The following is a 15,363-nucleotide window of genomic DNA, read 5'->3' as shown; positions in this document are numbered from 1 at the left end:
TGAGCTGTGGGATGGAGTCTGGAAGCATCAATGTCCTGAAAGGAGCACAGCACCTCTGTCAAGCCCTCCCCATCAGCATTCATTTTAACCTGCCATTCCCTGAGCCATCTGTTTATCTATATGGCATCACACTGTCTGTGAATCACCTTGCTATAGACAGGAGCACTGGAGCATTGTCCTTGGTGACACCACCATGGGGGAGGCTGAGAAAGCAGCAGTGTGCTGGCCACACATCACACATTGCTGGGGCCTCCTATGGCCACCCTTGACTTTGGCTTTCTGAAGGAGGGGAGGATGTACAGGTGCATCTTTCCACCTGCAAAGACACCCAGAAAAGCAGCTAACTGAACAGTTAAGTGAGGAGGAACACAACTGGGACACAGGTCCCAAGACCTGTGCTGCTATGGCTTGCATACTTTAATTATGCCAAGAGTTGGCATAAGAGTACTTGCCAGTTCTTGAGACCATTCTCAAATGTGCTGGCATTGATTAGACAGACCTGTTTCAAAAGTTCAAAATACACTGGTAAAATGGCACTAAATCCAGTTTTCTTTTAGTGACTAGTTTTGGTAAACGATACCTTAAACTGGAAAGAAGCTGGACAAGATCTTTTGGGTTCCTTTTTACCAGAGGGTCTGTTTTCCTCTCTTTGCTTTTAGCAGTGGAACTGTTACTGGGGATCTAAGACTCACTCCGAGTTTCTGTTTCTCCACGTTTCTGTAAAAAGTCTCAGATACAGGGGAATTACCGGCCTCTCTTTGCCTGTGACAGATGTTTTTCATTTCAAACATTACTGATGTAGAGGCAAGAATAAACAGAGTGTGAGAAAGCACCAGTAAGCAAATTTGGAACTTTCAGTAGATGAAGTGATACTGTCAGAGGTGTTTGTTAACAACTCTGTAACAGCATTTACATTACTGACTTTCTCAAACAGAGAAAGCCAAAAACTCCAAATCCTTGTGTCTCTCAGTAGGAGCAAAACAGACCACACAGGTAGCAATGCCATCTCTGTCATGCAGATCAAACTGTTCAAAGCTTCCTCTCCCTCTGTTGGCAAAGTTACGAGAATGCTTTAGCATGAGGTTGGAATCTGACAGGTTGACACTACATAGCACTGCCCCAAAGCACTCTGGCTGCATTTGTAATGTTTCAAAGAGCAAAAGCATTACAATGTGTGGCTTCAATTACAGTCAACAGTACAGCAGCATTTAAGTTTTCTCATACAGGTCAAAAATATCAGAGCCCCATTATTCAAATCACTGATCCACTATTATTTTGCTGGGCTGAAGTGGTGTAACAATTTTGAATATTTATTTTCCTACTGATTAGCTAATGCCACTCAAAAATCAGTTGCCCCACTCACTTCCCTGTTACTGACTGCCATAAAGATGGCATAAAAGCATCAAGCCAGTGACCTTTGAATTGTGTACTCTGCCTAATTCAACAGATGTGTGATCATGTGCACATGTTTCATCCAGCTCTAATGTGTTGCTGGGCATTATGTCAATGCACAGATCTTGGAATTAATTACTGTGGAAACACAGCCCAAGTAGCTAGAGTTAGACAGGATGAATCAAATGGAATCCAAATGTACCAAGACATGTCCTGTTCTAAGTAGCTTCAGAATCAAGATATTTTAGAAAACAGGAAAATATTTTCACAAATACTCCCAAAATTTAATGTCACTTTTAACCCTGTGAAAATGCTTACTTACTAAAGTGACTTATCACTTGAAGCACTCTCTGGAAACTGTTGAACCAGCATCAAATACAATGTTGCTGTTTAGAGCTCAAAATAACAGCAAACAGAGAAGATAGCCTTTGCTCTGATCCAGTTAGTACATTAGTAGGACATTAGCATTTATTTACTAAAATTGAAAATTTTAGAAATTTTCTCTAATGTCTGACTACAGCAAAGTTCAGTGTTGGAAAACAAGTGTAACTGATTAGGCACTTTGCTCCTAGACACAGCATTCTGTCAAAGACAGACACAAAACAAAACTGTGTCATAATAGGCTGGAGACCAGATAACAACCATTAGTCCCTGCTGTGAAAACAAACCAGTCTGCACTCATGTATGACTGACTGAACTGATCTGTTTTCAACCTTCCCAGAAATCCTTAATACAATAGGCAATGAAATTGAGGATGCAAATACCCTAGTGTAAACAGAACTTGCAGATTAATGTGTCTGTATTTTTTTCAAGCACATAATTCAATTATACATTTAATTATCATTAGCCAAAACCCAACAGTGAATAGAGACATTGCTCAAGATAAAGGCCCATAAAAATATGAACCAGCACTAATTTTACTAGAATTTAGCTTAAAGAGTCCTAGCAATTAACTGCCAAAAGAAAAAACAAAACCAAAATGGCATCATGCTGTCACCTTGCAAAATCTGTGTCTGGAGGGAAAAAAAAATTACATACACACATAATTTTAAAAGGAAAAATTTTGACTCAAATTCATATTCACTGAAGTCATCAGCAATACATCAAGATTTGATGTAGGCTTAACATATCTGAAGCTGAACAATCATGAGTTGGAACATTCTGTTGAGTTGAATGAAATGTTGCATAACTATCTACAAATCAATTTACCATGTCAATGACAGTTTGAAAAGCATAGTGCTGCATTGAAAAACTGTAAACTAGCCCTGAAAAACAATGCTACATTGACAACTGTAATACATTCCACACTTCAGTACCTGAAAAGATTACAAAACACAGTCCCAATGCACACAAAACCAGATACCAATTGAAACACATCCAGTTTCACTGCAATCATCAACTGAAATAATTTCCTAATCTGTTCACAGTAGCAGTAACAAAAATGTCATATTTACATTCATATTTTAAGACAAATATGAATGTAAATACGTCAAACCTATGAGCTGTAGAAGTTGTGTAATTGTTAAATCAATATTGAACTTGTCAGAAAACATTGAGGAAATACAGTGACCTACTTCTACACAATCAGTTCTAGGTCCTACTGAGAACTTCAGTAGCTAAACAGATTTTATGAATAATCAATTTCTACACATGGTCCAGAAGTCTTCTCTTGACCAAGAGAATGTAACAGCAGGACTGTTAGCCAAATAACTAAATGCTTCACATTAAATTTGCACAAAACCTTTGGCAGTGATCTGAAGAATTATTGGACAGAATGCATAATACTTATATCTCATTATCTTGTGAGCAATTCTCAAAATACCCAATACAACAAGTCATAGCTCAATAACTTCTCACTATACCCTTCTACTCAGTCTAGAATGTCTTACAGGGCTTGTTCCAACTCTCATGAATCTGAGTTGAATTTTGATACTGAGCTGATAAAAACAACAAATGATGCAGTGATCAAGTCTTAATTCACAGCAAAGTCCCTAATGGAAAAGAAGAGTCAGAACTGTGCAAGCACTCGTCCTCTCCTCAGCAGGGATGAGGTGGGATGTATGCAAATTAGCTTGGTTTAGACCTTCTGATGTGATCTTTCCAAATGAGGAAGATATTTGTGACACAGACTTCCGTCAATTATGGTATGTTATCATTACTGTGTTTTGTTAAGATGAAGACTGTGAGAGGAATAGAAACGGAAATAAAAGTGAAACCTTTTCTAAATGACAACTTTTATAAAAAATACAGGGTATAATATTTTGTAAATCCATGCCAAAATGTGGATGTTTGATTTTTGTTAAACTAATGTTTAACAATTCCTCTTATTGTCTGTGGAAAGTCCCCAGTGATCTGCATTCAGAGCAGTATCCCAGGCTGAATCAGGGTATTTGTTTATCATCCTTTGGGACAGGGAAGCTTGGGTTGCCATAGCTCATTCCTCAATCTTTAGGAGACAACACAGAACTCTTACCTCTCTTTTGTTTTACCTCCTGAAGCAGCAGGATATTGGAAATGAGGTGTGTTCGGTGGCCTTGATTTTCAATTCCCAGTTTTCTAAGATCAACTTCTGTAAGATGGAGCAAGTCCTGTGGCAAATGCCAGAGTAAGGAAAATATTATACTGTTAATACTGGAGAATTCAAGTGTCTCTCAGATATGTTTGCTGTTTCTGGTACCATAAGTTACCTAACAGCAAATGTAAGTATATTCATATTTTATATGAAGGCCCCTTGTCATGATAAGGTATATCATGGTAGGAATAAGGTATTTTACTTTTAAAAAATTAAGTCCTTGTCTCTTGGTTTTTTCTCAAAACAACTCTGGTCAGCTTAGCTGCAGAGTTCCTGAAAACTATGACTCCTTTGAGTAAAAAAAAAAAAAAAAAAATCCCCAAAGTCCTAGTATTCCAATTGCACTAATTAATGAAGGAAGATAAATCTCAGCATGAACTGATAGGAATAATGATTTTAGAAAGGAAGCTTTTGTATAATGGAGAGGATATTCACTGTAATAATAGATAACATAAGTTGTGGCACCGTTTTGAAGAACAAGAATTTCTATATAATGCATTTGAGTAATCAAACCTGAAGCATTCTCTCTAATCTACTTTCTCTCCAAAAACTCATTACTATTTTACTTTCAAAATATGCTGCTGAATAACTCCAGACATTATTTACAAGGAAGTACAGAATTTCAATTTGAATGTCAATTTATAAGTGGGTACAAAACTTGACTTGATGACGAAAACTTTCAGAGCAAATAGAAAATATATCAAAATACATTTCTTTATATTTTTACTGTTCTGTATTTTCACTGTAAATAAGATAAAGAGAGGTACATAGAATGTACAGTATTCTGTTACTAGCAAGTCATGTTACTGGAAGTGGCTTTTTCTAATGGAGATTTGCAATTCAGATCCCAAAACACAAAATGAGATTGATTCACTGTGTAAACAATAAGACAATTGACACAGAATTTCTAGCGTGAACCACTATTTCTGAAACTGTAATTTAAAAATCTTTCTTTCAAACTAAAACTGCTTCAAAAGCCTGACATTATTTGCTTTAGACTGAGTAATGGTCAAATTACTGAATGCCTCAATTTCTTAGGCCACTAGCTAATACTGTTTTAAAAGAAAAAAAACATTCTCACTGTTGGAGACCTTCAGTCATGCCTGAGAATGTAATATTCTTTCTCAAATGATAACTCATATGTAACTAATAACATGAAAGTAGAGAGTTGCATAATTCTTACTTCTAATTTATTCCTTTCTAGGTTTGCCCAAATGCAATAGCTGGTACTAATGTTGAATTCACATATCAGTAGAAATGATTTTTCAGCTTTGGCAACAGTGACAAAGGGTCCCGCTGCTTTTCTCAGAGACTCAATATCTTCCAAATCCCAAAATCATCCCCCAATAAAGACAACAAAGGACTACAAATGCAATATGCTTGCTCTTCAGACTTCAGCAAAAAGGTTGTAAGAAGGAACACAACTAAGATTGTTGAGAACTCCAGTACTGAACAGCAGATGCTTAGGGTAATAGAAACTTTTATAGGCACATTTTGTTGGGGTTTTTTTAGTAGCTTTAAAGATCTTAACATTTTCTCAAGAATTTTATTGAAAAAGGACAATTCTCACCTCTATTCCATCATATTGTTCAAAGAGTGTGCAATATTCTGCAAGTCCAAGCTGGGCCAGCCAGTTAGAAATGGGTAGATACTTCATTATCTACTCCTTCCCAATGCTTATGACTCTGAAAAACAAAACCAAATTACAAATAACATTGCTTAGGAATGTTAAACTGAACTCAGAAAGCACTTCACAAATGCAAGTTCCACTATTATGGCCTTTTTTTGGCTGCATGGTAAGAGGTAGTTATTGGCGCATTAAGATTTTTACCTTTAATTCACTGTTTCACTGTAATCCTCATACAAGCAGGGAATGTTGAATACTATATTTTGTTTAGCTTTGCAGCTGAAATAATCTTTTAGATGAATCAACAGAGTCACTTGATACTGCAGTATCAATTAAAATACACTCAGCCTTTGTATTCAAAGAATGTTTCTCATACTCATTCAGTGACAATGTCATTCTACTTACATGTGTGACATATGAAGACAACCTTAAATGAGGAGGAATGGCAAAAGGAACAATGCTTTCTGTAAGAATATGAAGGGTGTGAATGAAACTGCATTCTCTGTAAGACAGTCAAAATGACTAAGATTCTGTGGTGGGTATTTGTCCAAGTTGGGAACATAGCTAAAGTCAACCTGTTACAGAAGATTTCTAAAGAGAAAAGCAACTGAAAGACTTTTACAGTTTGTTCTCATTATGCCATTTGAATTTGAGTTATCTGTAAATTAAAATATTTTTCATTACTTTTTTCCCCAGTTGCTAAGATGAAATAAAAGACAGACATTAAGATGGGCATATGATGGACATAAGAAGATAAAAGACATAAAATACTCTCTTGCTATCACTGCTCCATGCAAACAGTTATGCAAGATCTACACAGACAAATACTTAAGCTTCCAAGAATTGCTGCATTTCTGAAGACATGTCTATGTGCAAGTTTTAGCATAGCCTAAATCAATTCAAGAACGCCCAATTCTACATCTGTAACTGGTGGGCTGAGCATTTTTTGTCCGAACACTGATGCCAGAAGTAGAAAATGCTCATGTTCAGACACCTAGTACACTGAATTGTATATTTTTGTTATGTTATTTCATTTTATTTTTAGTTGAAGATCTTTCTCTCATCTATACTTGAGAAGAAGTAGGTGCTCATTAGCTCTGGATAAACTGACTTTTCAGCTACAAACCATAATCCTAAGACATCTGCTTACTCTCAACGCACAAGAAGCTGCCCCAAAGGCTGACATGTTATGGTCAGCAAAGAGCCAGTGCTGCTTTCTGTGAAATGGGGAAAGCCATTTAGCATGTTCATAATTCTTGGAACCCTAGAAAAGCTTTGATGTCTTTCTTCTTTTTTTTTAAATAAAAATTGCAAACGTAAAAGTACCATTCTGCAGAAATGTAGGCCACAGTAGCAGTATTAATTGTATCTGTGGACAATACATTCCTAGAAATGTTTTAAAAGCATTTCAGTTAGAACAGCAACAGTTAGCAATATACAAAATGTTTTGGAAGTCTGTGAATTTTACCTCAGTACTCAACCTTGGAAAAAAGTCAAAATGGTTGCGCTTCAGAGACACATACACAGTTACACTGTGGAAGCTGTAATTCTGGAATTTGTCACTTCATAGACTGTTGAAGAACAAAAATGCTAATTTGCAAGTCACATTATGAAATCCCTCTATTATCCATTGGAATACTGTGTTATATTATTTGCTTTATTGCAGATTTTCCATTATCGTGAAAGTATTGCAGGCTATGGGTAATGATTATACATCTAAAGAACTGTGACATTCCAGTAACTAAGCATATTTTGTGGAGTAACATTGACCAGAAAATCTACACATTTAATTGACACACCACAAAAGAATTTCCTTGAGGAATGTGAAAGCCACAGTAAACATTCTTATGTGAGGCGAGGACAAGCTCAGCCACTGACATCTTTCATTTATGGCTTGCTTTAAACAGGTACTTTCAGATTGCAAGATCGTCAGCACGAAGGGCACATGATTCTCAGAGAGATAAAAGGAAAACCACAGCTGGTTGGCTAAAACATAAATAAAACCATGGACAAATACCTCTTTTCTGGTTCATATATTTTAAAGTAAGAGACTTCAAATTTGTTGTCATAAAAGACCCTTTTTCAAAACTGTTTAGCAACTTCAGTAAGAATATATATTTTTAAGACTACATATTTTATATTTAATTGTGAATGCTTAGGATTCCATATTAGTACATAACAATTTTTAAATCTACAGTAATTGGTAGAAGTCATCACACTTATCATCCCAGAACAAAGAAAAATTTTGCACTAAGCATGAAAGGAATCCTAGAATTTCCGCAGAGCAGCATTCTCTTTAACAATACAGTGATAAACTGTGGCTATCTAATCTTACTTGCTCAGCTGCATTTGCTGTTATTAATTTATACCAAAAAACAACCCCCAAACCAACAAATAAATACAAACCAAAATACCAATACCCCTGTTGTCCAAACCCCCATACAAAACAAAATTCATGCCCTTGTATGATAAGATACTAAGAAATACAAGATGCTTTACTTTCAAATACACTGCAATTACACCTTTGAATGGGATTATTTTTGTATTATTATGGCACACTTTTACATACCATTATGGTGTCTTTGCTAACACCTTGGTAGACTTATCCTTTCTGTTTTAATGAAAAATTTGTTCCTACAGCTGAAGGAGAAAAAAGTTCCCTTTCTCTCACAAGGCAACGAATTGCCTTTCTGGTCTTTCTGCTAATGGTAGTTTTGGTGAATAAACTCAAATAACTCTTATTTAACCAAGATTACACTGTTCATTGGATGCAGGATACAGCCTAGTGGTCAGGACTCAAGATCTATTCATAGCCTTATCAAGGTTAAGAGTAAAATGGAATTGCAAAACAAATTGTAAAATCCACTAAATATATCATTATGAGTTGTGGTTGTAGGCAGAGGGAGCTTCCTATTATTCTACTTTTACATTATTTATTTTTATCTCTGAAAATAGGATTAACTTTTCCTCAAGGCAGGTAATGGCAATATTTTTCAAGATGCAAAATATCATTATGAACACACTGGCAAAGTGTGTGGCAGATTTTGGGCATGTATTTTTTCCCTATTAAGAAATTAATATCCTTCCTTTCCAGGGAAAGGAAGGGAAGAAAAATAAAAATGACAGCATGTACTGCAGAGAAATACAAGATCTCTGTTCTATTTATCTATTCTAAAATTGTCAGTTCCTGTACATCTAAGGACCTGCAAAAAGAGATCATCATAGGTTTTGTCAGGTCACCAGATTTTTGGGATAGAACCACTAAGGCTACATGACTTGCTTCTATTTATCAGGTAGACTTCTGTTCAAGACTGAAGTTATTCTGGACTCCTTACATGGAAGGTCTTGCAAAACTGTCCACATAATTTATACCATTTCTGGGGTTTTCACATAAAAATAAACAATTTAAATCTCACCTAGGTTTGTATCATTCTATTTCTGAACACCACCTGTTCAGAGGCTTTTATGAAATCAAGGGACTGCTAAAAGGTTATGAAATGAGCAATAATGGGAGATTCCTAGCACAGCTCTCTGATCTACTGAGCTGAACTTTTGCTTTCAGAGTGCTTTCCTGCATTCTCTCTCACAGGTGCAGTCATGCATATTGGGGCACACATGATGCAAATGCACAGAGAAAGGTGTTTTATATGTAGCTTTCAGATCCAGTTGTTCACACTCCAATGCTTTACTAGACTGATAAGTCATTTGTTCTTTCCTCTATCACACTATCCCATTAAAAGATGCTGCTACTGATGTTGCCTTGTAATATTGCAGACACAAGGTAAGTAATATGTAATATCAGATTCTTACTTCAGCTATGGTTTTGTCGAATTAGCATCATTAATTTTTAAAAAGTGTGTATGACAAAGGTACCACGATTGAGTAACTCCAAATCACAATGTGATTATAGTAAGTATTCCAGGCACAGTAATTCATGCTCCTTTTTCAGTCTCCCTTTGGGATTCAGGCAGTACTATGACTCAAGCCACATATCATGGTATAATCCTGTCCCCAACAAAATTACTCATGTGAGTCAGCAGAGCCAGCAATTTCATCTCATCTGGAAAGTAATTTCCCTTACTGTGCCTTTTCTCTTTCAGCAAAATTGACTTGGACTGTATTTCCAAATTAAAACTATCCTCCTGCTGTGACAAAATAATTTATTAGTATAAATTGATTTACTGGACACTTGCCTAAGTAAGTTTGCTTAAGGGTTTTTTTTTTTGGTATGTTTTCCTAACTTGAATGAAAGGCCCATCAGTTTTGTTTTCAGATAGATTCTAATGTACTTCCACTTCAGATGTACCTTTATCTTTTTCTGTCATTAATGAAATCAACAAACCCTCTAAATTACAGCCTCAATAAATCTGACCTTTCCATGCAACATCATGTGCACTTCAGGTCATGTGTTGTGGCACTGACTAATAACACTGAGCAAAGGTCTGTCCCCTTTGCTGATCACAACTATTTGTGCTTAACTAAGCAATTCATTCAGGAATATTGTATTGTGATGCATGTTCAAGTGGCAGGAATTTTCTGTCATTATTGTGCCAGTTTCTGAATACTGTAGAATGAAAAATTTAAAAAAATTTAAAATTTGGAAGTGGTCATGAAGCTTGTGATGTCACATCTCAGAGATCTTACCACCATAATACAAAAAACTACCTCTTCTTTTGCAGACCAGGTCATAATTCTATTTCTTCTCTCTCTTCTTTAAACAATTTGCCAAGTGTAAGACATGCTGTAAGTAGTACAGTTAATTTTTGAAAATGCAATACAGATTTACAATTTAAGACAGTAAATCTATGTGTTTTGGAAAAATCTCAAAAGATAACTGTTATATAAAAGGAACACTAAAGGCAGAGTGGGAAAGCTAGAAGGTATCAGTCAATGACCCCAAAGCTTGCCTCATCTCCACAGAAATGTTAAAATTTTATTGAGAAAAGTAACCTTCTTCTCTGAGATTTGTTCCTACAGTAATGGTAATTTGCCATAATTTCAATGACACTTGTTCTAGCCTACTGCCTTAAATAAGTTTTGCAGTTAAGAATTGAACAAGGTTCTCCTAACCTAATAGAGCTGTAGGCTGGTAATGCACTTAGTAAAGTCTGTAATAAAGCCAAGTCCATCTTTTCTGCTAACAAAAAGGGAAGGGCACCCCAAGATGGGGAAAAAGACAAAAGCAGCAGAAATACCTGAAAAGCAATCCACCAGCAGAACCAAAGTGTCAGACACTGATCAAACAAATACTGGTGCTGTGCACTGGTCAGTCCAAAGAAAGCACTTACTGGGCCAAAGACTGGCTAAAAGGAGTTGGAAACTAGGACCAAAAATTCCTTCCTCTCTGTATTCACAGGAACAGAGCTTGATACATTGCACATAAACTGGGTGACATCACAAGTAAATGATCTCCATTCTTTTTTTCAGATAGGAACAATATGCAAAACCTTGATGTTTTGGTTAACTCTGCATGAAAAGCAATTACTCATTATGTAATAATAAGTACAACCATATTCCAACTCTAGACTTATATGAAAAGACATCTTATAAGCAAAGAACTACCTAAGTAAGAAAGTTTCATAGATGGGAATGTGACCTATGTAGAAACTTTATATACAGGGCATCAAGGGTGAAGAGGGAAAAAGCATAAGAACATAATGTAAAAAAAGGTTTATGTTCTTACAGTGGTGATGGTGTGACAAAATGAAGCATAACATGTAGAAAATACACAAGAAAATCACAAAAGAAGATGTGAGAGAGACTTGACCTGGTAGAGAAAATTGCCCAGAAAGAGGGGCTGTTATTTCAAGTCAACTCAGGTGTCTTCTTTCCTTCACTATACATCCACAAAAAACCTTGTGCTGCCACAAAGCAAGCAATGGCAAGGAGTTGCTTATACAGCAAAAGTGAAAATTTGAGATATTAAGCATCCAGTCAAATCCTGCTAGAGGTTATGGACACCTCTGCAATCTAGAACAGAGTCTGCATGCAAACATAAACCCTTTAATGTATGCTGGACTGCAAAATAAAGCAACTGAGACAGAGACTTCCTTACTTTGGCCAACTGTGTTCTGGGAGCAACTCCAGTAAAAAGATTGGTAATTCTTTAGGGAGTGGCAGCTCTGTCACTGTTGCTTTTTGATTTACTGCAAAACTCAGGGCCCTTGAACATGAGAAATGAAAAAGCTGCATGGAAAATTTCAGTTCTGTTTTGTAACACCCAAGAGGTTTAAAATCTGAGGGTTTTTTTTCTTTCTCTAGAACAATCTGAAAGTCTTTTAAGCATACCAAGTTGATGTATTCTTAAACAGTCCCTTTCTCTCTTAATGAAAGGATAGGCTGGATGAAGGTCTCTATCTCTTTACCCAATGGGAGTCTATGCAGAAGCTGTATTGCTGAAAAGGGACCGAAACACACATTTTACTAGAATCATATTTCATGATTTGTTGAAAAGAGATGAGTACAGGAAAACAGTAACAGAAACAAGGCAAAACTGTACCACTAAATAGATCACTATCTTGCAACACTTCATTTGCAAACAGATCAAAACAAGCACTTAAATTCAAGCAGCGGCTCTATTACATTGAATTTAAAATACAAATGAAAGAATGTCCCACCAAAACTTCTAAACCACCACATTTCAAAGTCATGATCAAAATTTACAACATAAGTTTTAAACAAAAAAATATATTTAAAAAAAAACCCTAAGACTGTGTACATATAAGATTTAACTTTTACTCTTCTTTCCCCTTTCTTGGAATTTCATTTCAAGCTTTTCCCCTAACTGTGACTACTAAAACATAATTTAAGACTCTGAAATTCTCAAAGTTCTATGGAAAATTTAAAATGAACTGTAATCTTTCAGAAATCCATTTAATTTTTGCCATAATGTAAATGAGAAACATAAGTTTGCTTGTAGGATACCATAAGCTGCAAGCTTTTTTTCATATTTATATTGCCACCAATTAGAAATTTGTGTACTACAAGCTAGGTAGACATAGGTGAACTTTATAGATTGTTTATAGTTACATTGTGAACTATCACATTTCCATCAAATGAGTTAAATTAAAGCACAAGTCTGATAATCTCATAGGGTAAGGATATGATGACAACTCCTCCTAGTGGAAGCACATCTGACACAACAAAATTCAGAAACATACAGATTTCCTAAGTATCATGCTAGGTTTTTGCTGGTACTAGCTAGCTCAGCACTTTTTCTACCCTTTACTTAATTAAACTAAATCTCATCCAACTTTTCAGTACAATAAAAAACCATATATGGGGTTTTAAGGAAGGTGAAAATAATTTGACTTTAAAGCTTGCTGTTACACTGGTGTAACATGGTTTCTACACATAGCTGAGAATCAGATTTCAAATTAATCTAAAGCAATCTTTTACTGCAGGACTATGTGTCACCACCATCTCTTAAAACTGTGGGTGAGACTGATGTGATGTAAAGTAACTTACATTTATGGTGAACAATGAAGCTCTGCTGATTTACTGCTGCTGGGAGTGCAGCTCGCCGTGGCTCCTTTTTGTTTCCTCTTTCACTCATACTTTGTTTCGACAGTGCCAGGAATGATTTCCATGTGAATGAGTTCCCTACACTTATCTGAATAGACTACTCTGTTCACCCAATTCCATCTCCAAGGCTCAGACTGTCACAGACATTACACATGCTGTTCAGCCAGAACCTAGAGGAGTGGTTTACCAGAATAGCTCAGAGCAGACAGAGCTATTAGGAATATGCAGTATCACGTAATATGCTGAACAGCTATCACTACATTAATTCATTTATTTTAGTCCCCGATTTGCTTCATGTTTCCTTGTTCAAGTTCTTTTAAGTCCAATATATTTTGGGTGAAATTTTGAGAAGTTGTTGTGAAGGATGTAAGGATATTACATTCTTTGAAAAGAAACCATTAGCATAAATATTGTTGGCAGTCTAGGCACTGAAGGGATACTTCTAACATGGATTTTTATGCCAATCCAACATTTAGCAAATCTGTTGCAGACTACAGAGAACAGAGAAACAAATACAAAACATTACTCAACTTGTATATGCTGTTCTGGCCAATGTTTGTGTAAAGATAAATAGTCTACAAAGTACCCATCAGGAGTTAAACACATACTGACTCAGCAACTCAGCAACCACATAGCAGATTTTCATGCCAGACATCTCACAAAAAATGCCACAGACATCAAGCTACTTTATCTTTATGTCAGACTTCAAATCAGGTATTTTTACTTGGTGGGATGTCAATATTCTCACCAGTAGCTTACAAGAAACAACTAAGACAGTGGTTCATCATTCTTTATGTGCAGCTTCTGGAAGGCATAGACTAACCACCTCGTTTATTTCCCTTACATACAGGAGCATAACTTTCTCCATTTCATAACATCAACATAGTCTTAATTATTAAGCCAAAGTTCTAAAACAAAAGCAGCAGTTTTTCACACAATCTTATTCAATTGGGAACATGATGTCACTCATGTCCTGGGTAGCAAAAAGATAAATGAATTTAAAAGATGGTCTGTGCAGATAAAACAACAAATAAAAAACTATTTAAAACAAAGACAGACATAATCAAGATCTCTGAAAATTCTTACAGGATGAAGTACTAGCAGCTGTGGTAGTAAATATCCCTGTACACTTACATTCTTACAACAATTCTATGAGCAAAAGTTCGTCCTAGGAAGAGACTTCTCGTCCATTCATGCAAATGTTCTCGCATTGCACACAGAATGCAGATGTGGCAGAAAGCTGCTCCACAAGTACAAATTAGTTCAAACAATTCTGAAGTGTCACATTGCTCTTGCAGATTTTAACAATACTTGGCCCAATGCATGGGCAGAATCCTATCTCTACAGCCTGATTAGTCATTGTACATTCTCCTGCCATTGGTGTAAAGTTAAAATGAATCTACTGTGTATGTTTTCTGATTCCCAGAAATGGCAAATGTTTGTGCTTAATGCAGGTGATATGACAGCAATCAGGTGATCAAGTATTAATGAATCCAGCACATCACCAGAAAAGACTAGTACAAATCTCCAAATACATTCAGTACAAGCAACTTAGCAGATCTTTTTGAAGGCTACAGCTAATTGTAACAGTATTTATGTGATCAGACTCAAATGAATAAATAGAACGAAGATAATCAAACACTTAAATAGAAAAGGTTGGTCACTACTGTCTAGTAAATCTTTTCTCTTTCTGCATATCTGTGTGGTCTTTTGTAGCTAGATGGGAGTTCATCCTACCTGCACAAGCAGTGTGTTAGTTCAGTGCTGAAATTGAGCCAGTACTCGCTGTTGAAAAGACTCCACAGCTGCTTCTCAGCTTGAACAGCCAGAGCCTATAATGCACCCAACAGTAACAGACTGTAAATACATATGCCATATAATCAGAAATCTGATTAAAGCTAGCATGCTAAGCTCTCTGTGGGGAGAAGGGATGAAGAAAGAAGGAGTTTACATCTGTGATTCTATGCTAACATTTTACTGTGGACTGATCCAACTTCAACATTCTAGTCCTGCTCCTTTCAATTCCTCAGCCATATCAAACCAGAAGTTCCTCACCTCCATCGCACCAGATCTACCATTTGTGTGGTCAGATGCTAAACTGGATACATGAAATGGTCCTGTTTTACTGAAAACACAAAATTGTGCCCCTGCACAGTGGATTTAAAAAAAAAAATGTGCAGATCCAGGACCATGGCCTGTCTCAAGTTCTATAATTCCTAATTACTGCAGTGGGTTTCCAAAATGTTTT

At 36.1% G+C, this 15,363-nt stretch overlaps 1 protein-coding gene across 5 annotated transcripts in view; it reads right to left on the bottom strand.

The window, feature by feature from the left end:
* The window catches only part of BCAR3 (BCAR3 adaptor protein, NSP family member), an 80,501-nt gene that overhangs the window by 56,961 nt on the left and 8,177 nt on the right, over nucleotides 1–15,363 (bottom strand). For 2 of the 5 annotated variants that reach the window (XM_077182237.1, XM_077182239.1), the window contains exons 2-4: nucleotides 14,853–14,947; nucleotides 5,535–5,649; nucleotides 3,866–3,980 (exon numbers count right to left, since the gene is read on the bottom strand). In XM_077182237.1, coding sequence (XP_077038352.1) covers nucleotides 3,866–3,980; nucleotides 5,535–5,621 — 202 coding nt within the window. In that variant the 5' untranslated portion in view covers nucleotides 5,622–5,649; nucleotides 14,853–14,947. Of the gene's footprint in view, nucleotides 1–3,865; nucleotides 3,981–5,534; nucleotides 5,650–13,058; nucleotides 13,164–14,852; nucleotides 14,948–15,363 lie in introns of those variants that run through there. The other 3 variants (XM_077182236.1, XM_077182240.1, XM_077182241.1) reach the window with 2 other exon arrangements.

This window comes from Agelaius phoeniceus, chromosome 8 (genome assembly GCF_051311805.1).
Source record: "Agelaius phoeniceus isolate bAgePho1 chromosome 8, bAgePho1.hap1, whole genome shotgun sequence".
Lineage (NCBI taxonomy): Eukaryota > Metazoa > Chordata > Aves > Passeriformes > Icteridae > Agelaius > Agelaius phoeniceus.
This window is presented reverse-complemented; position numbering and strand designations above follow the sequence as displayed.